We start from the raw sequence: 23,118 nt of genomic DNA on the forward strand, positions 1-23,118 counted from the left end.
GAATAATAACCAGGTGGTCTGGCATACTTATTAGCCTTAATACATCCCACATTTTGACGCAATCTACACAATCAAATGCTTCCTCTGTATTCTCTTGCTCTATTATCCAGCTTATGTAACTATCTCCCCATATGCCCTTCTACTTTTCTGAAACCTGCCTGTTCATTTGGGATTTTTCTGTGTGTGACTTAAATTCTTAAGCAAAACTTGGTCTGCATGAGGAATTAGTGCAACGGTTTAGTAATCTGCACATACCCCTTGCATCCTTTCTTCAGTAAAGGGGTGTGTGTGTGTGTGCATATAAAGATTTATATATAAATCTTTTCCAATGTTTGATCTGACACAACCTGATTCGATATTTCTTGACATAGATCTGTTAGTGTTTTAATTACTTATTCTCCTGCACCTTTAAACAATTCAAGGTATATTTCATTTACACCTGGTGGTTTCCTATAGGCAGCTGGTCTGTTGCCTATCATACCTCACTTTCTAATGGAGTCAATTCCGGAATATATTCTTTCTTCACAAATACTCATATTGCAAAGCATTTATGTATTGTCTTTCCACCCTCCTTAAACTTTCTTTGCCTCCATTAGATCTTACCTGTGATTGCTCTTGAATATTTCTACCTTAGCTGTACATTTTCTTGTGATTTATCTTTTCTTTAAAAAACTTTTCCTTTTCTTGCTATATTTCTGTTTTATTCACATTCCTGACTGAGAGATCTTTCCTAGTCCTTGAAATTCTGCATTTAGTTGTTGTACATCCTTGTTCTTGCCCAAGACTTTCACCTCCATCTTTCTTTGGTTTTCATGGGAGTGAGTTCTGAAAGCCACTTGGATTTTTTCCTTTTTGAAATTTTAGCTCTGTGTGTGTGTGTGTTTTCACAATGTCTCTTATTTCTTCTTAGTTTCTCAGGTTCTCTTCTATGTAAGTTAAGCATGCTGAATCTGTTCCTTGCTCTCTTTAATTCTCTACATTTAACCCATATGGTCTATTCTACATCTAAATGTGTAGGTGTCTTGCTTGGCTAGACTGCACTCCTCCTCTTTCTCTTTTCTATTATATAGTCAATTTGATTTCAACAGTTCTGATGATGCCCATATTTAGAGCCCATGTTTGTGTTGCTTGAAGTATGTATTGGTACTGCAATAATTCTCTTTGCAAAACTCCATTAACATAAGCCTTTGCCCAATCAAAACTTTCTTAAAATTCCAGGCTCCTCCATTTTTCCAACTTTTGCCATTTCATTAGCCCATTAGTTCTACAACCTTGTCTGATGTTGCATTTAGCACCTTTTGCTATTTGTCATAGAATTCCTCAGTGTCTTTCATCATTGCATCTGCAGTAGATATAATACTGGATTATAGCTGAGTTCATATATAGCAATGTAATTTTGTGATATTACTGCCACTCGTTTCTTTGTATGAGCTCATGCTGTGGACAGTATATTATGCAATCCTCTAATTTAAAGTGGTCCATTCCAGTCTATTAAGTTCATTTATTCCTAAAATAGCAATTTTGGACATTTCATTTGTGCTTCTACTAGGTTTTCCTTGATTTATGCTCTCGCCTTCAATATTCCAACTGAATGCATCCTTGCACCATCAGTAATCAACCCCCTTGTGGCTTTGACCTGGCCGTACTGTAACATTCAGATCTACTGTGAAAGTTCTCCAGTAGCTAAAGCAGTGCCTTCTTACCTGGAGGTTTCATCAACTGTCACTTATACTTGTCTAAGTATAACAGCAATATCCATACATTTCACAGCCTAAACAGGCACCAGCAGATCAATCATAAATCAGGAAATCCCTATACAAATGTACTTGCTTATATAGTACATTAGACTTTAGCTTACTGTATCAGTTGTAAGGGATTGGGCAGTAACAAAATTTGAGTAAGTCTGAGAGTTAAAAGTCAAACAAGCAGTCCAAGTACATTAGTCAAGTATGAAAAAGCAGTTGGCAAGTCCAGCCTGCCACACATAGCTTTAAGGTAGGCTGTCACAGAATTTGTTTCACTGGAGGATCTCTTTTATAAAGGAGCCTTAAATATCCAAGGCTCATTTACTCTCTATCCAGGCACAACAAAAACCAAGCAGCTCTGTTTTCTGGGGTCTGCAAGGCTTCAATTCCTATGAAGTTCTTTTCACCTTGCTATCTTCTGGCTCTCCAAATGCTGGATCTGGTGTTCCCAAAGGGGCAGGGGGAGGTTTTGCCTCAAGCTCCAGATCAGACTCCATTATATCAGGATCAGAAATTGGTAGGGCCTGCAACTGCTCTTTCTCTGCTGGTGTTGCGACTGAGACCCCAGTTTCTAACTGGTAGGTTAACTGACTTGCTCATCTTCTGGGCAAGATGTATCTACCTGAAACCTGACAATACAACAGTTGTTCTGCCTCCTTTTTCCAAGTTGCAGTTTAGATTTCTTCTTCTAGATGGGCTGATTTACATCATACCAGCAGAGTATGTTCTTAAATTTTGTGATAGCCATTAGTTGAATAATAAACTATAGTAGTATAGTATTTTCTCATAATTTATTTTAGCATGGTGGCTTCATATTTAGCTCATAAATCAGTTTCCCTTGAATGCTTCAGACAAGTAGTTCAAAATCAAAAACAGACTGACTAAAGTTCTCTTGTATAAGATGCCTACAAGATAATAAGCCCACTTAGCTCAGTGACATTTACTTCTGAATAACAATTACGGGATTGAAATAAATAAACACACACACACACACACAGTTTCAAATGCTGGGAAACTTTATCATACTGTATCAAACATATTTTTAAAATATCAGTACAGTAATACGTTTGTCAGGGCTCCACAGCAGTATCACATACGTAGTGCAGTCCTATGAATGTTTAGTTAAAATAAGTCATACAGTACTGTGTTCAGTGGTCTTCTATGCTTAGGATTGCAGCTTCCATTCCTATGTACATTTATTTGAGAATACATTCCAATGAATGCAATCACACATCTAAATAAATATGTATAAGATTGTGATTTTATATCAGAAAGAATGCATACAGGGGAACTAAGTGAGCATAATAGTAAAGAGATTGAGTTGCAAATCAGGAAGCCCCCTGATTTGAATGTTGTCTCTGCTTGAACTCATTGATAAAATTATGTGCTTTCTTAGCCTCATTCATTCCATGTGCAATATCAAATGACAACTCTGAAAATTATCTTAGAAGTCTATTACAAGAATTACAAGATAACGTGTGTGAATGTTTGAAGGGGTTACACTAACCTTAAATATTATAATAAAAATACTAATATATTATATTAGTATTAGCATCATCATTACATGTCAGAATCTAAACTTTGGCTATCCTGTGTATCACCGGCTAATTGCAGGGAAACTCTTCTCTGACACATTTTCTCTTACACAGAGGGCTCATCCTATTGCCTTTCTCTTTCTTGCCCCCTTATACAACCATCCTATATTTTACAGTGATTCTAAAATACACAATTTCTTGGAAACATTTAAGATAAATAAAATATTGTTCTAATAACTCTAGAGAAGTAGTTTAAAAAGATAGATTAATGTTACTAAGCATTCTACATTTCTATTTATTGCATTTATAAAGACCCTACCATTCAGGAGCCACCAGAGTAATGGGAAGAATCCTGTGTTTTCACTGATGTACTTCACACCTTTCATGTTGATACTAATGTTATATAAGGACATCAGCATCAGCCTATAATAAAAGTTTAAAAAGTGATTGAAATGCATAGATGTATTTTTCTCCAAATTTTATATTGTACCTTTTGGTTTAGTGATCTTCAAGATACTGTAGTAGCATATATACACATACATACAAGTAAACCCTTGATTAAACTGACTTTGGATTTAATGGACAAAATCTATTGAATATGATTTTTGTCTGAATCTTAGGCAATAATAGACTTCACCTCAAACAATGGGCAGAAGCCCACTGTTTCATCATTCCACACAATATTTGCTATTTCCACACAAAAAGGATATTCACCGTTTTCAGAACAGTAAGATTTATCATGGACAAGTATGGTTTTGGCTCAAAACATCTAATTTACCATTTAACAGAAATTTGATTTTAACAGACACTCCTTCCCATCTATTAATCTGTTAAATTGAAGGTCTTGTATGTGCAGTCCCAAAGCTATACAACTGATTAATTTTTATTCCTTTGGCTGAAAAACATACCCAGAATGTGTTGCCACAGGCCATTGCAACTGTGAACCAGTCTTACATACCCAAGATATGCATTTATTTTGTAATTAAACTGCAAGACGTTGGGCCTTTCACATTGCTCAATGAAATGCTATGTAGACATTCTAGGGCTGGCAAAGGACTATACCAAAATAAAATGATTACTCCAATTCCAATTCCCATCTTGCCTCTATAGTCACTGCAGTCACCAATTCCAAGATAATGGGTGAAAAAATCTTACAAATAGGCTACCTTTGGAAGGTGTCAAAATAAGAAATAAAATATTTCTTTGACATTTGTACAGCTAAGGAGGACTTAAACCTATCTAACTCGTGGGTCAGGGATAAGATGATGATGATGTCATGGCAAAAAAATAATGCTGCCAGTGCATATTTATATGGAATTACAAGGAAAGGCCCTGAGTTTGGTCTGTACCATTTCAGGCCTGCACATAGGCATCACACAATTATACATAGAATATTAGATATCACAGAGAAGGTGCTAACTTTGTTTTAAATGTAGGGGCAACTTCTGATAAATGAAATTAATTATAGGTGCTTAAAATCAACTTGATTATATTTGCATATGAGTAAAACTATAGTTTTGAAATAGATTATACAACACATGAATCATACTGTAGAAGGCATCATAAGAAAGAAAATGTGACATCCATAAAAATACACTTGCATTTTTTTTAAAAAAAAGCTTCCAGTTATATCATCATTTCAGTCAATTAAAAGTATTTTTTAAGTACAATGTAACAGATCATTTCTTAAAAATCCATTCCTCTTGAGATCTGAGAATGAAGAACAGTCTTGGCTTGAGAAATCACCGCCTATGTAACAAATCAGATTAGGACTGAAGAAATCTTTTCAAGGAAGCTTCTTCATAAAGCTAACACAGGATAAATAGGTCATGGCCAGAACACAAGTCACAGTGCATCTTGCCTGCTATTGTCAACAATCCTAAGATTTTCAGAAAAATTGTACTACAAACAGAATGCATTTGATACAGCTTTAACCTTTGTTGTGTGCAACATTTCTTAACAAATAAATCAAAGGCTGCAGGAGAAGGACTTTTTAAAGAGGAGCAAGCCATCTTTAACTGTCAGATCCTTTTAGAATGCCTTTCAAAATGACTACAGAATTTTCTCAGTTTGGAGAGAAAATAATTTGTCTTGTTATTGATGAATACTGTATATTGGAAAACCTCAACCAATTATTTTAAGATGTCAATGAAGTCACCTACATAGACCTATATACAACTATTGCTCCTTCCTCCACTGGGCAGAACTGGGTAAATACAAACTTGCTAATCTGTTTAGAAACTGATGAACTGAGATCTTCATTTCTAGGCTCTCCCATCTCAGCAGTAACAAGTGGTATTGAGAGAGGGGCCAATGAATTCTAATTTCTGACACTGTCATCTTCATGTTCACTTCTCCAAAAAATTAATCAGAAGAAATCTAGGAAATGCTGTGCAAGCAGATACTGTATTGTAAATTTTAATTTATAGCAGAAACACGGCACGGTGGGAACAGTCTAGAATATATGGCATTTAAAATGTAGAATATATGACACTTAAAACCTCTTGGGTATTAAATTCCAGATATCCAAGAAGGCAATTGTTAATGCAGTCATATCACATAGGAAGGGGGGGGAGTAACAGCCATAATATTGGTGAAACTGGGAGTTTTTCCCCCTGTCTAATAGTAATAGTTGCACTGGAGATGGACAGTATGATCACAGATAGGGAGAAATATCAAGCTTCCTTTCACTGAAATTCTGATACTAACCATCATGATCATGAATGAAGGTACTATTGCTCAATATTTCTGGAGCCAGAGGGGAGGGATGGGAAAAATCATTAGTTTTTTTCTGCCTAAATAGCTTGCTTCTCATGGAATTGCTGCTCAAGCTGACTCTTTACCTGAGTTATATAATTTCATCAGGGAAATGTGTATCTAAGGAAGAGTGAAAGACAGAGCTATTGTTCATTAGTAATACAATGTACCTTTTGGGGTTTGATCAGGAACTAGCTAAAATCCTGTTCCTCCCATAAAATCAGGAAACAGAATAGTGTTCCAAAGAAGCTCCTCCCTTGAGAGGAAGTCATCAGTTTTATTCCTGCCTCCCTTCATCCCAGATAGCACAGCTGCCTCATAGTCTACCTTATGATTCAACTTTTAGGGAAGAACAGACTCACTTATATGGGTGGGGGTTTTCTGACTACATTTTAAAGAAAGATAAGACAGCTTGAGTCATCACATAGCTCACTTTGCAAACTCCAGTCCTTAATCTGATTTCTTACTTAAGATTAGTTTAAAGGACCAAAACAAATACACAAGGAAATGTAGTTTCCCTCAATTGTATTTATTCTTCCTTCTTGTGGCTATGGTGGTAGCAGCAATGCCCTTTAGCTCAGAATGAAATTGAAACCAAGAAATACTATATTGGAAGCATATTTTATAGAAAATAAGAAAGCTATTATTAAAATAACATGTAAGGCTAAAAGAAGAATTATTTAATTTGTCAACCACAATTAGAATAAATTGATAGCTTAAATTAAAAAAAACTCAATCCAGCTATTCTCACATACTTTTGCTTGCAATGGGACAAACATTATATACAATTTGAGAATTCTCAAATGTGAATTCAGTTTTATGGCACCGTTACCTTCCTATAGCATATGTGTAAATTAAATATATGACAGCATTATCCAGAAATGTGACATCCATTAATTTGAAACAAGCCATCATTTTAATTATAATCAATAAAAAATCAACAAATATTAAGGCTCCAAGAGTGTATACAAAGAATAAGAACGTCCTCCTGTGCTAGATCCAAATTGTATCAATGGTTTAAAATGTTAATTACGAATTGTCTTTGCTCTGGTATTAAGCAAATAATTAATCTTGAAATTACCAAAAATGGTCAAAATGTTTTTAGAACAGAGCAAAGAGAACATATTTAACATTATGTTGGGAATGGCTAACCCAAGGAAATAGCAATAGTATCCAATGTGTGCCAGCTGTGGGAGGGGAGGAAAACAATACAAAATTAGAAAATACTACAGAGGAGTAAAAATGACAGATTTGTTCTTAACTGACTCTGGCAAATACTGTCAGAGTCTCTCAATAAGAGAACTGCATAATAACGCTTTCTTGCTATCAATACATGGAGGTGAATTAATTAATAATGACAGACACACAACCCCAGTTAACAACACACACAATATCCACGATATTCCCACTCTATCAGCCTCTGTAGCACAGCCAGCAGTTATCTCCACAACTATAAATCTCAAAACATTTATTTTGGTCATACATTGCGCCTCCTCATGTCGTTGCTGCTGCTGCTGCTGTTGTTATACTTTAAAAGAACACACAAGATAGGAAAGAGAAAAAAAATCATTTTTCTAACATAGTTCCTCAAAGAATGTTTGCAAAGAGCGTACAGTTATTCTGTGAGAAGACACTGCAAACCTATTCAGTGACAGAAATACTTTTTTCCAAAAAAACCAACTACAGCACAGGGGCCATGACATAGAAAAATAGCAGTTACAGATACACACTGACAGTGCAGCCTGCAAGGACTATGTAGGATATGGGTTTGTAAATCTCTAACTTACAGACCAGTATGTTTATATGCAGGGAGCAGGTTCAAAACAAACTCAGATTCACACCAGGAACAGTAAGAGAGGGTTTCCTTACTTGGAAATATCCGAATAAATTAGAACCCATCTACTCCTTCCAACGTATCTGATTATCTTCTATCCTGCTAGTTATTCCAATAGTTCACTCTCTGAAGTAAAATCCTGTCATATTTCACTGCCCATATTCCACATCCTTTCCTTATCACCACCTCATGCCTCACCCTGAGCTAGAAACAGCACATCTACTTCTACAGCTTGAGAGGACTGCTACTTCAATGTGCAGTGTACTGACCCAACAGGCACTGGAAAAGCCAATAGCCCTGAATCTAACAACTCTCTGCCTCTTCCCCATAAGTAGCAAGATCTGCTACAGATACAGAATAATGGGTATGTGCACCTTCAAGTCAGTCTTGACTCCTGGCAATTGCCTGGACAAGTCCCTGCAGACAATTATGCAAGATTTTTGGAAGTGGTTTACTATTACCTTCTTCCTGGGACTGAGCCCAAAGTCACCCAGATGGCTTTGTGCCAAAGGCTGAACTAGAACTTATTGCCTTTCAATAAAGAAATGGCATATATGGCAAAGGCATAGACAGAAGAGATACAGTTGTGGTGTTGTCAACCAATCACATCCAATAGGCTTTTACATTTTAGACATTAGTTTGACAGCTTGATATGGGAGAGCATCACATGTTAATAATATCTTCATCTTAGGTATAATTGTATCCCATGGAGCTTACAAGAGTGCAGTAACCTGTTTGTAAGCTAGCAAACCCACAGAGGAACAGACAAATCACCCTGGGCACCGCTGCTGGTCATATGGTGGGGCTTACTCATGACCTGCATGATATGGTATATGAATAAAAATAGAGAATAACAGTCAACAGGTGGAGCATAATCTCTATACCTGGAAATACAGCAGGTACTTGTAAAAGAATGAGAGAAAAAGAAGGAATGGGATCTTTTCAGAGCTTTGCACTTCTCATGCCTCAATCTCCTTCTCCTCACTAGGGAAAGGAGATAGCAATGGTTCTAAGTGGTTTTTTTTTCCTTCCTCCTTTATAGGTTATAGCAAACACTGTGTGTACAGTGCCTGGAGATTCTGCTCCATGCATCCAGGCTAGTTTTTATTTTGAATCCCCAAGCAAAATGCCTCTGAGATTTCTACAAACAGAATTGTTAATAATGTCACCAAATGGTCTTACAGTACATCTGAATTCCCTGATACGAAGCTAGAAAGATACCACCCCAAGCTGCAAGATCTATCTGAATTTGCCTCCTTGTGGGTTTTAGATAGTGAAGATAGTGTACTTTGATGGCTGGAAAAGCAATGAGAGTCCATAGGGGGACATCTAGTTCCCTATCCCACCAAAGTCAAGTAGAGAAAAAGCCCTTCTCGAGGTCTTTACAACATCAACAAAAGTATGAATATCCTTCCAATTATAATGGGACTTTGGCCACAGATTGAAGAATTTATGGGTTTGGTGTTTTGCTGGGTGTGTGTTGTTAAAAAACACACCTGATAGTTCACAAATGTAGTGAGACTTCCATCAAATCTTATAGTTAGCAGCTGGCAGATCTAGAATATATGATTGTGCACTAAGTCTTCTATTATTTACTTTTCAGAATGGCCATGGTATATTTATTTAAATTACAAGAAGTAATCGTCATTACTTTTGCAGTGACATGACTCTTGTCAAGCCACTTGTTGCTGTTTATAAAGCACTCTCAAAATATACACACTGTGTAAGTACTGTGTTGAATTCAGCTAGTTTCAAAAGCCTAACAGAAGTGTATTTCATAATGAATTGCTTCACAAACTTGTAGACTTGCTAACACTCTAACTTATTTGTTTAAACGATATTTCTTTTTCGCTCATGTTTGATAGACTGAAAGTTATTTCACCTTCAACATATTTTCCCTAGGAAAAGTATGGATTGAATGCCAAACTACAATTAAAGAGCATAATAATTTCTTGTTACTTAATAATGTACCAGTTACGGATTTTAATCTGCTTTATATTTTCTCTTGCATCTCAATCATTTTAAGGATTTTGTTTTCAAAATCTTTTTGTGAGACATCCTGAACTCAGAAGAGTTTAGATCAAATAATCAGGCCACAGAATCTGTTAGTTAAAAAACCAAACAATTTTGAGAACCCTGATCAAAAGGCAAAGCTCTAGTGATAGAAAATGGGCTGTGTAAAAGTTAACTTTTTTTTTTTTTGGCCCTTAGTGTCTCATGGAACCCCAACAAGTTCATGTGGAATCCTAAGGTTCCATGGTACACAGCTGAAAATCCTTGGTCTAGAGAGGTAATGATGAGTGAGGAAGAAGCAGTACAGACATTTGGAGGCTCAACAAAAGAATACGTTATGGTTGAGCTCTTGAGATCATGCATGTGCTTCTTCTTTCTTACTTTCAATTGCCTTTTTAAATTGTGATTGCTGCCTTTTTAGGATTTTTTTTTTAAAAAAAGATCAGGAATGATCAGGGTCTTCCTCATGGTTCTATTAATATGCATTCCTCCCATCCAGAGGAGTTGGCAGAAAAATTTGTTGACAGAAATTGTACTGCCTCTATACATGAGTTTTACTATGCAGTTTACTGCAAGGCTGGGCAGTATTGTTGTCCTTAGACATCTAATCCGGGACAGTTCCAAGGGCAGCAACTGGATTCTCTAGCAGCTTCCTTTCCCCTCCTTTCCAGTGCCACGTACCAGCAGGAATAGCAAGTATCAATTGCTTTCCAAAACATATGGTGAGATCAGGTTGGGTTTTTCCTCCAGGAGTGGCCAATATATTTTTTACAACAGGACTATCTCTGGGGGGCAGGGGTGGGGGGGTGGACAACAACAAAAACAGAATTACATGCCTGCACTCCCACAAAATCAGCCAATCAGGACCACATACCATCCTATAATACTTGTTTCAAATACCCAATCAGCCAGAAAAATACTTTTTAGATTTTTTTTTACCCCACCTTTATTATTTTTATAAATAACTCAAGGCACCAAACATACCTAATACTCCTTCCTCCTCCTATTTTCCCCACAACAACCACCCTGTGAGGTGAGTTGGGCTGAGAGTGTGTGACTGGCCCAAAGTCACCCAGCTGGTTTTCATGCCTAAGGCAGGACTAGAATTCACAGTCTCCTGCTTTCTAGCCTGGTGCCTTAACCACTACACCAAACTGGCTCTCAAGGCAATCAATAAGCCTTATATCTTGTGGGTATGTCACATGTATTTTTGCTGATAAATCAGCCTCCTCTGTCCCCTGGCAGCTTTGCACTTTCTTAGTGAGGACTGGGAATGGGGTAAGAACAGGGAGAAGGGAAAGGAGGTAGGCACGCATGCACACAAGAGAAAGGCAGCAGGAGAGTTTCAAAAAAGTCTTGAAACTGGAAATGAGATGGACCTCCACTCCACTCCAGCTTTTTTCAAGCAACTCCACAAATATGTTTACTGTCTTTCTCCTATGAAATTACATTTTACCTTCCACTTACTGAACATTCATTCCTTAAGATAACTAGCTCTATTGAGCTCTTTTTTGCTGGTTGGAAGTAAATATCTCCCCACTTCCCTCCTACCTTCTCCCATCCTAAGTATCAATTCTGTATTTACTTTCCTGTGACTTTCATTTCAGGTAAAGACTGCCCTGAATAGATTTTAACAGCCAATAGGGGCAGGGGAGATCCCTACCTCTGACCATGCCACCACTTGCAGCTACTTTGAAGTCCCATAGAGGTTTTATACAGTACACTATGCCAGAAGAAAAGGGAAGACACCACATTACCAGTGGAACAAGTAAAAACAATTTTGGAATAGCTTAGCAGTGGCTGAGAATGAGATAGAGGCAACAGCATGATGTGATCAATATGTCTTTGTGATATAATAAGGAGGATATCAGGTGAACTCATTGTATGGGAGAGGCCAGAGAGAAAAAGAAATAAGGTATGTGAAGATATAGTGATATACAAAATTGGGAATACAAGGGTCTACAAACAGAAAATGTGTAAATGACTGGGCAATGCATGGGACAGAGAGGGGGAGATATGAAGAGATGGCTGAATTGTATGTATGGGTTTATGTAGGCAAGAATGTAATGTGGAACTAGGTTTGTTGCTGAGAAATATAATGAACAGATGGTCAAAAATAGATATAGATGGGAGGCAGAGAAGAGTGAAATAAATGTGTTGCTACCCTATTTAAATTTGGCCCTATCCTCTGCCCTAACCTACTTGCCCATCTCTGCAACCAAACTTGTGGCTATTAAATATTTTAAATAATTCTTTTACTCTGATTTTCCATTTCCCTGGACACTAAGGAACTAACTCTCTTGTCTGGGTTGAAGATAAACTTACTGCACCAGGGCTTTCTTCTTTAAGGTAACCCCAAATTAGGCTAAGGCCTTTTTCTTGCCTCTAAAGGAGATGTGCATTTTTTTCCCACCGGACTCATTATAAATAAGGAGGAAAAATCTGGTTCTTATTTTGTCTTCCTCCTCTTCAGATGTACAGCAAGAATCTCATACATTGACATATTCAGAACCATGTTAGCTGCTTTCATACTGCTTAGCTTTGGAGAAAAAAATATTGACTCAGTCAATATAGGTCTGAAGATTCTAGTATGTTCTAATTAGTGCCTGTGATTCAGCCATCAAGTAGGTTTCAGAGTTGTATGAGGGAGTAAAAATGCTGAGCTACTCTAAATAAGAAACATGCCTGAAGTTACAACTGCATTGTGCCTGTAATCATTCTTTCTTCAAGGCCTCATCAAAATAAAGCAGAAAACAAACAACTTGGTCTACAGAAGCTGTCCTAGGAAAAAAACAAGCTAATTACTACAGGACTAGTGTTCTTATTGGAAAAAGCAGTCTGTTTGGTAGCTGAAGAGCATACATAGCAATGGAAAATAGAAGGGTGCTGTTGGGGATAAGAAGTATGTTCTGCCCTGTCAATTAGTATCTGCTACTTTGTTTCACCATTCATACAGTATTCTGGCTCCTTAATCCCAAGTCATAATGATATTTGTCATTCAGCCTTTAAACTGAGAGCAATCTTGGTGTAATGAGGAGACTGAAAATCTCCACATTCTTCTCTAACATTGATGTGACATCCATCTCACTCCCCTTTTTGATAGTCTTTCAGTATTTGATAAAACAGTATCTGAACATATGTAAGACATGTTTCTGGTAGATGTTGCCTAGACAGCAGGCTCAGATGTGATGGTATATACCCCTCTTTCTTCTTGAGGGTAAGGCCAAATAACCTCTATCCATGACCGTGAAGGACAGAGCAAAGGCTAAACAGCCCTGAGAAAAATAGAGAAAATGATAAATATTTTCTCCAATGCAGAAGAGAAACAAGGGGAGCAATAAGAAAAAAATTCCAGTTTGTTCCTATTTATCCACTTCCATATACTAATTCAAAAGTTCCTCCTGCTTTCCCAGGGAAAATATGAACAGCTGCTCTACTATGTCATTAAACAAAGAAAAGTCATATTAAATTTCTTATAACAGAAAGAATTAACAATTTGCAATACAATTTTCCCATCTGTTTATCTGTTTTTCTGTTTAGACACAGAAAAGCAGATTAAAAAGTGTTACAGAAAAACATGTCTGTGCTTGCGTTTTTCTTTCAGTTGTTCTTTTTCTAGGCAACTGAGAAAGCTATGTAATGAGGAAATGCTAAAAGAAGGAAGTTATAAGGAGTTTATATATCTACTATTAAGCTATTCAAAGGGCAAAGCTCACTGTTCACAATATTGCATAGGAAATGCTTCCTAATCCTTCAGCATCTCCTCCTATTGTCATTACTCTTACAACTTTTACATCACAAAGTTATATTTATACTTAAGTTTAAGCATTTTCATTAGGTATCTCTTTTTAATATATATTCTCTTAGCCACGAAAATACAGTTCTATGATTGAGAATTAATCTCTGAAAATCTTAATTTAGTATTAAGTCTATAACACCCTCTGCTGTCCATCCTTTATAACAACATATAAAACATTAAAATGTACATAGTGTTTCAATTTCGTTAACTAGCAAATTAGATTTCAATAAATGACTTATAACTAAAACCTAAGGAAAATTGCTTCCAGGCTAAGTCATATCAAATAATTTATTGTAGAAGCCTTTTTTTACATATGCATAAGTAAGTGCATGCATGAGCCAGAACTTTTTGCTTTATCAGTCCACCTCCTATATCTGATAGACAGTCCTCACACTAAGAACAGTATTTCTGAAACTTCCCAGAGTTTTGAAGATGGCTTACAGGTTTGTACAGAGGTGTATTTTCAAAAAGAGACAACTTAGAAATCCCAATGCATGTGTGGAAGGTGCCACACAATTCTTTGAATCGGAATCAATGTGGATAAATTTAGTATTGGCACATGAAACTATCAATAACATCTTCAAAGGAATAAAATTCACCAGCGAGGAAGAAAACAACAACACGCTACCCTTCTTGGATATCCTCATCAGCAGAAAAAACAACAGCAAATTAGAAACCCAAGTCTATTGGAAGACAACCCACACTAATCAAGTACTCCATTACCAAAGTAACAACCCAACCTCCCACAAGAGGAGTTGTGTAAGAACATTATTCAAACGAGCACAAATGCACTGCAGCAACCCAGAACAGGAGAAAAAGGAAACAGACCACCTATACAGCATCTTCCAACAAAATGGAGATCCATGCAACTTTATCAAAAAGTGCCTGACCACTCAATACAACACAACCAACACAAGCTATGAAAAGGATAACACTGCCATATATCTGAAACGTCTCAGAAACTACCAACAGACTATTACAACCACGTGGCATCTCTGTAGCACACAAACCAACTAAAGCCCCCCAAAACATCTTAAGCAAACCAAAAGACCCAGTAGCCCAAGAAGAAAAAACAGGAGTCATCTACAACATACAGTGTAAGGACTGTAACAACCACTATGTAGGACAGACAGGCAGAAGGCTAGCAGAACGCATCCATGGACACCAACTAGCAGTCAGAAGACACGATGAAACCTCCTTAATCTCACAACACATGGACAGACTTAACCATAGTTTCAACTGGGAAACTGTCAGCACCTTAGACCAAGCTAAATCCAAAAATGCGAGGAATTCCTGGAAGCTTGGTATTCAGACAAGGCAGCCATCAACAGGCACACAGAGATAAACAACATCTACACACTATTAAAACGAGACAATAAAAAGGAAAACAAAAGACCAGGACATCTCCTTACCAGCAATCATCACCCAGATAAGCAGAGATTAACACCAAGATTATCACCACACATACAATCAAGCAGTAAACAATACCCTAATCAAGGAACTACCGGGGGGGGGGGGGAATAAAAAATAAAACAGAACAAAACCCACACCCCACCAACACTGGCAGGGCATGCCACCATATATAAACAGAGAGCAAACCCCATTCCATTCTAGCACTGAAGACGTTACCTAGCCAGGTAATGAAATGTTTGCAAGAAAACAATCAAGCTCAGAGAACCGCAAGGACTCCACATGTTCCATTTTTATTTCTGCACTTGCAGCTTGATAAAAAAGAAATTGCTTTTTTGGGGAGGGAGGTACCACAAAAGGAGAAATTTCAGTAAAATTCTCATTGACAGAATGTGTTTTCATGATTGTCTTAGTTAGAAGGCAGCAAAATAGTATATATGGAATATCCTTTCCTTTACTGTACAACGGACTTTCCAGCAGTAAGCACTAGCTTATAACACTTTCATTAAATCCCAGTGGAATTATTCATGAATTCATCTACTGTATGGGACTTTTTCAGACTGAGAAGCATGAGCAGAAATGGAAATTGAAGATCAATGTAGACATGCAGATGATTCAGAAACCTACACTTTTGCTTGCAATTGTACCTTTCTGTTATTCTTCAATTTCCACTTTAGGTACTCCTGGTCAAATTGTTCTTCAAAGGCTTTTCTTTGAGAAATTTAAGCTCAGTCTTCCAGTGTGTATAAGCCAAGAAGGAATCTTACCCCATAACCAACAGCAGTGACCAGAATGCTCTTGGCTATTTCCTTTTGGGACTGTTGACCTAATGGTGGCAGACAGATTCCTACAACTTTTCAAGCTTCATATAAGATAGATATATAACATGAAAATGTTCCTATCATGAAACCTGTGCTACAATGGACTGTATCTGTTCCATGATGATTGCCAAACTATGTCAAAGACATAGGAGCCATTCTGGAACAACTGCTTGTCAACTCTATATACATATTTTAAGTTAGTCTTTATTCTAGATGCTACTGAGAAAGGCTATGCTTACCATGTGTGTTCTTTCTGTATTGGCAGGCAACAGTAGGTAACAACCCTTATAGCCACTCTACAATAATTTGATTTTATCTATTACCTTCCAACTCAAGACTTGTAAGTTTCAGAAATGAATCCAACTGAGCACAGTGTAATACAGAATGAACTAGATGGGTTATGCATCAAACTATGGCTTGATATAGCAGGATTCTTCTTTTGTCTAGGATGGGATTATAAGGAGATAAATCAGAGAGCTAATATACTCAAAACCACTATCCTCTCCAGTCCACTCAGGGAGGTATCTAATCTGAAATAGCCAAATTAGAGAGGGAAGGGATTTGGAGATGAGGGGTAGATATGATAAACAGAATGGACAATAATTTGGTTGGAATAGTATATAGCATTGGTAGATTTTCAGGCAAAATAATGGCAGGGAAGGCAATGGAAGAACTGAGAGGAAAGCACTGTTTGGTCTATACAATGCTATTTCTGACTGCTCAAGTGTACGTGTGTGTAAAAGTCTTATCTTTCCTAATGTGAGACTGGACCCAGGATATAAAGCTAAGATTTTGCATGTAAAACATAAGATGATTAATGAAACAAGTCTTCCTTTTGTAGATCCTGTGAATTTAAGTACTCCATGCTGTCTGTGTGGCTTTAAGGTGTTTACACTATGTGTTCAAACTATGATAGCTCAGTTCTTCTTTGCTATGAATCTAACCTGAACTTATCAGGAATGCAGAAAATGAGACTTTGGGGGGAGGTATGGTGAACTGCAAATGCCTCTGCAAAAGCGGAGCAATCGACTATGGCAAAGACCAAGGAACCAGTGAGTAGACCAGTTCCTTGGAACCACTCCAGATTAGGGGAGGATGGGAGATTGCCTACATGTACTCTGGACAGCTGCTCCTCACAAGACGACCGGACAGTGGGCTTCCATGGGTTTGAGCACTGGGAGACAACAGGATCAGCCATCTTGTTCGGAACTGAGGCAGAGACTTTTAAAGGACATTAAGTTTGCAAACCTTACTTTCTCATCACTTTTGGAAATTGCCTATTAACTATTCTAAAACTATTAGAGACCTTTGGAATGACAGGTTTGAAAAGTCTTCACTGGGTGAGTTTATCTACAATTCTGAACAAAAGAAAAATTAATTACAAGCTTAAGAACTTAAAGAATTTAAAATAAACAGCAAAAAGCTAAATAAGAAAGAGAATCTAAGAATCTAAGAAAGTTATAAACAGATTAAGGGTCCAGATAAATGTGGAATATTGACTTTTACTGTAAGATTTTGGAATTAACTATAAAAAATAAAACAGTTTCTTATGGGAGACAGTCTTGTTTTGGTTATTCCAGCAACTGCAAGTCATACCAAAAGATAAATGATGATTTTAGAAACTGGACACTAGAGGGGACTAGGGATTTTAAGCAAAGAAAAAAAAAATACAAAGCCTGATGTCAATTAATACTGTGACTTACAGAATGATATAAAATGTTATAACATCAGAAATATTAAAGGAGCCAGAAGTTAGTAACTATAAATTCAACACTGTCAGTCATGATATCTGCTTCTATGGATAGACTATGTCTAAAAAACATTAATGAAGGAATGACACATATGAAACAAATTTTATTTGATAAGATAAGGTACAGAATGTGGAACTACAAATGATAGGCCAAGAGAATAATTTGGAAAAGGACACTTTACTGGATATACAAAAGAAATTGTCTGGCTTCCAGGGAAGAAATGGTGGGTTGAAGAAGTGTCCACAAAAAGTGGAGCTGATGACCGTGGCGGAATGAAGAGCCAGTGAATAGACTGGCTCTTTGATAATTCCTCTCCAGACAAGGAGAGGACTTGATATCGTCTACAAGTGCTCCAGACAGTTGCTCCTCATGAGGAGACCACAAGACACTGGTCTCTGGTGGATTTAGAGCTCTGGGAGGCGAGGGAATGGCTAAATTGCTAAGCTGTAGTTAGAATGGCTAAATTGCTCAAGCTGTGTGAAAGGACACTAAGTTCCTTTTCTAATCACTTTTGGAAATTGCTTGTTAACAGCTTTTCAGCTATTAGGAACCTTTGGACTGACAGGTTTTACAGCACCAGGTGAGTTTCCTTCAATCCTTAGTGAAAGAAGTCTTAACTACAGGTTTAAGGACTTAAAAAAAAATATATTTTTTGAATAAATAGCAAAAGGGTGATTAAAACGTTGATTTTAGAAAGTTACAAATGGACTAAGGGTCCAGAAAAATGTGTAATAAGATTTTGGAATTAATTATAAAGAATCCTTCCTGTGGGAAAATGCTTTTGTTTTCAATTAAAAAAAAACATAGTAAAATAAGACTTAAAAAATTGGACACTAGAGGGAACTAAAAGGAACTAAAGATTATAATTAAAGGAAAACAACACTCACTCGACTTACAATTACAGAATGAAGCAAAATATTTTAACATTGGACATACTGAAGGATATTTTTGAACTATGGACCCTGAAGTTAATTTAAAGAGTGTCTGCCTCTATAGATAGACTGTATTTAAAAGATGTTACAGAAGAGGAACAAGTTCTACCTGACAAGATCAAGACCGACTTGAAAGTGGATTTAAAAATGACAGGCTACAAGAATGACATGGAAAAAGATGTTACACTGGACATACAAAAGAAACTGGCTGATGTCTTAATAATTAAAAGGGATATACAAGTAACAAATCAAGAGAGTGACCGGGATAATTTTCTTATATTGGATTTACAAAAGAGGCTTGTTAAAAGTTTTGAAGAATTGTTTGAGAAGGCACAAAGAAAAAATGAAAAGAAATCAAACTATACAATGTTATTTGAAGGGACTAAAGATCAAGAAAGTTAGAAGTAAAAGGAAGGAATATAAAGTTGGTTTATTTGATCTAGGTTAAAATAGACATGTTGTTATCTCTAGTAACCCTTAATGGACTTTTGCTGACATCAGGACTGAAATAATGAGGCTTTATGGGTTTATTTATAGATAAGAGATGGGATACGGGAAGAAGAGCTCATTTGTTGTATTTTAAGAGAATGTTATGTTACTAAAATTGTTTATACTTGTTGTGATGAAGGGGGAAATCACTTCTTTATACAATTCTTTTCTTTTTTTATACTATATTTTTATTTTTTCTTTCTATTTCTATTTCTTTCTATTTTTTCTTTTTTCTTCTTTTGTTTCTGCACCCTTTACTTTTTATTCTTTTTTAGTTTGTATTAGTTCTTATTGTTGTAATTGTAATCTTTAATAAAATTACTATTAAAAAAAAAAGAAACTGGCTGAAGTTTTAAAAATTAAAAAGGAAATACAAATGATAAACCAAGAGAATTATCTGGAAAATGTTTTCTTATTGGAGCTACAAAAGAGGCTTGTTAAACCCTTGAAGAAATCTGTGTGATGGGATAAAAAAGGACTGAAGAGAAATAAAATCATATGACAATATTTGATTGAATTAAAGATTAAGACTGTTAGAAACTAAAGGAAGGACTATAAAGTTGGTTTATTTGATCAAGGTTAAAAGATTTTTTTTGCAATGTTCTGGCAACCCTTTATGGACTTTTTGCTGACACCAGGATTAAAAAATTGATGTTTTATGGAACTGCTTACAGATAAGGGATGGGATATGGGATGAAGAGTGTATCTGTTAACCTTACAGGGGGTGAAGAGTTATTACATTTGTTTATACTTGTTGTGATGAAGACTGAAAGTCTTTTCTTTATATATTTCTTTTCTTTTTCTTTATTACATTCTCTTTTCTTTTTTCTTTTTCTCTTTTCTTGCACTTTCTATTCTTTCTTTCCATTCTCTTCTCTTTTTCTAAGTTTAGTTTGTATTAGTTTTTACTATTGTAATTAAAATTCTTAATAAAAATTACATTTAAAATAAATAAATAAAATAAAAATTATATTTAAAAAAAAGGAACACAGAAAATGAGTAGGGCCATGTTCCAGCCTTTCCCATAAGAGGATTAAAATTCATACCTCCTACATCCTGAACTTATGCCCTATAAATTAAGCCACTATCAATGTATATCTGTAGCAGTTATTATTGCATTCCTTGTCCCTCTGTCCTTGGATGGGTATTTAGTCAAGGCCTGTGTTATCTTTCTGCAGGCTTCCTGACTAAGTAAGTATGTGAATGGTGTGCTTGGCTGTCTCTCATTTCTTCCCTTTGTGTGTAGTGTACCAAAATGATGATTGTGAACAACATAAGGAGACCTGAATCTGTTTTTTTGCCAGGGTTTTTCAACTTCACAATCTGCCTAGTAGTTTTATATCCAAGTACTAACCAGGCCCAATTCAAAGCCAGGTGTTGCCAGCTTTGTTGATTTACTGATTATTTAAAACAAAAAAGTTGTAAAATCCTTACAATAACACTGTACAGTACATAATACTATCCTCCATATTAAGATGTGGGCTGATTAGATTATGGGTTTGGGACTGAGTGGTACTTATTTTAACTGGAGGATCTGCTATTCACAACATGCACTTTTAACTTCTGTCACAACACTTTAGCAGTAGCATATTACTATAAGATTCTTTAATATAAGATATTAAATATAACAATTTAATTCAAAAAGAAGCAATTATCATACACTTTCAGTTTGGTGCAACATCCTGGCTTCATATCTCTTAGCAGTTGAATCATTGTGTCCAACAGTACTTGATTTGAACTAACAAGGAATTCACGACCGATTGCTAAAGCAGCAACATCTACAAAGAAAACACAAAATAAAAGGATAATTTTTTTATTTGAAACAAGTAATGTTCCTATTTAAGAGCACCATTGAAAAATTTTAACTTTCAAAAAGGCTACTAATTAGTGTTGTTGAACACAAAAAATTAACATTCAATCATAATATTATGTATTATTAATTACATTTACTTATTAATTTACATGTACTTAGATTTATATCCTACCTTGTCTCCAGGAGATAAATATGCTTTCTCACCAGCATCTGTGTGGAAGGGAAAGGGGTCAGACTGATAAAAGCAGTGTCACAGCATTGTAGCATAAACTCCACCTCTTTTCTACAAGTGTCAAGTGATATCACACATACTGTATATTCGAAAGAGGCAGAGCTTTATGGTACAGTGCTGTGGATACTGCTGTACTCCCCCCTAAAATTTTTCACACAACAGCCCTGCGCAGTTGAGCAGGCTGGGCTCAGAGACAACAATTAGCCCAAACTATTGTTGTATTTGTTACATTTATATGATGCCTTTTCTTGGAGAGCTCAAGGTGGATAACACCGAGATTGCCCTTCGTTTTATTCCCATAAAAATCCTGTGGTATAGGTTGGGTTGAGAGATTATAGACTAGCCAAAAATGGGAAGAAGTCTGATAGCACCTTCTCCGCAACAAAAAAAAATTGTTAGAAGGCATAAGGCATGTGATGCAATAAGCTGTAGTTCACAAAAACTCATGCATTTTAATAAAAATTGTTAATCTGAAAAGTTGTTACCAAATTCCTTCTGATTTTTGGCTACCATTGAATAACACAGCTGGTCTCCTTCAATGACTTGACCTAAAGTCATCCAGTGAGTTTCTATTTCTGCAGATGGACTTGAACCTGGTCTCCTTTAACCACTACACCCCACATTTGATTCTAGCAAATCCCAAATTCATTGTACAAATAAAATATTTAATTAGCGTTAAAAATTTGATCACGAACTTCACATGCCAACTTTTAAATTTGAAAAGGATACCAAAATCTCTAATATGTATTAAAAAAAAACCTACTTGTTGATTTACATTAATTTTATAACTGAAAAATGTAAACATCCCTAAAAATATGACCAAAATAATCAAATTAATGTTACATTTCAACATTTTGCAAAGCTATGCTTTGAAAAACATCTTCAGATTAGCTATAGCTCAACTAGGGATATTTAAGTTCCTTTTGTGGACAGCATCGGGGCAATGCTCTCTTTTCCACTATATCCTTTTCCTATTGCACAGTCCATTTCAGAGTCATTACAAAATATTTAAGAATCCAGCTTCGATCAAGCAACAATAAAAAGAGTTCATTATCTATGGGAAGAACTAGCTATGCAATGTCTAATGCATAAAGCAGTATATAAGCTATGCCACTGTTGTGGATGCTTCAGTGCATTGATAGTACATTATATGGGTAATCCTAAGGAATTACTCTGCATAGGAAAAATAAACAATGCCACCTTCCTTTGAACACCTTTAAACAATCCACATACTACACTGACTTTCTGTCAAAACATGATTTAGTCCTCTTGTATAAAAATATGCAGTCAATATACTTTCCTTGCATAGATTCAACTTTTAAGTGTCATTACTAACAGGCAATTTTCTAGGCTGTTACAGATTCAGGCAGAATTTAACCTGCAATTCAATTTGTGTGAGAGAAACCATGATGGAGTTTTTAAAAAAAATTCTATTGCTGCTCCGCTATCACATATTATTAAGCATTAAACATAGTACCTGCTGTACAGTGGTACCTCGGGTTACGAACGCCTCTGTTAACGAACTTTTCAGGTTACGACCAGCTCCGGACGCAAAAATTTACCTCGGTTTGTGAACTCCGCCTCGGGGTATGAACAGGATACGTGGCCATTTTCCTTCCCGTGACACGGTCCGTGGCCATTTTTCCGCCCGACAGGTGGTCCGCGGCCATTTTTCCGCCCCTGACATGTGGTCCGTGGCCATTTTCCGCCCGACACGTGGTCCACGGCCATTTTTCCACCCGACATGTGGTCCGCGGCCATTTTTCCGCCCCTGACACGTGGTCCGCGGCCATTTTTCCACCCCTGACACGTGGTCCGCGGCCATTTTTCCGCCCGACACGTGGTCCGCGGCCATTTTCTGCCCCTGACGTGGTCGTAGGGAGGGGGACTCTCCCTCCAAGCAATAGCCGCCTCCCTGTCCTCCACGCCAGAACGGATTAACGGTAATTACATTGAACCTTATGGGAAAATTTGCTTCGGGGTGCGA

At 36.6% G+C, this 23,118-nt stretch overlaps 1 protein-coding gene across 2 annotated transcripts in view; it reads right to left on the bottom strand.

Annotated features, from left to right (window-relative positions):
• Positions 1 to 23,118, bottom strand: part of HSF2BP (heat shock transcription factor 2 binding protein) — a 124,102-nt gene that overhangs the window by 45,557 nt on the left and 55,427 nt on the right. For both annotated transcript variants that reach the window (XM_088144714.1, XM_007437926.2), the window contains 2 exons: positions 20,747 to 20,864; positions 3,600 to 3,703 (listed from right to left, as the gene is read on the bottom strand). In XM_088144714.1, the coding sequence (XP_088000840.1) occupies positions 3,600 to 3,703; positions 20,747 to 20,864 (222 nt within the window). The remainder of the gene's footprint in view (positions 1 to 3,599; positions 3,704 to 20,746; positions 20,865 to 23,118) is intronic.

Source organism: Python bivittatus, unplaced genomic scaffold, assembly GCF_059951505.1.
Source record: "Python bivittatus isolate LINGU-HERP-01145 unplaced genomic scaffold, Pbiv_v1 ctg000350_np1212, whole genome shotgun sequence".
Lineage (NCBI taxonomy): Eukaryota > Metazoa > Chordata > Lepidosauria > Squamata > Pythonidae > Python > Python bivittatus.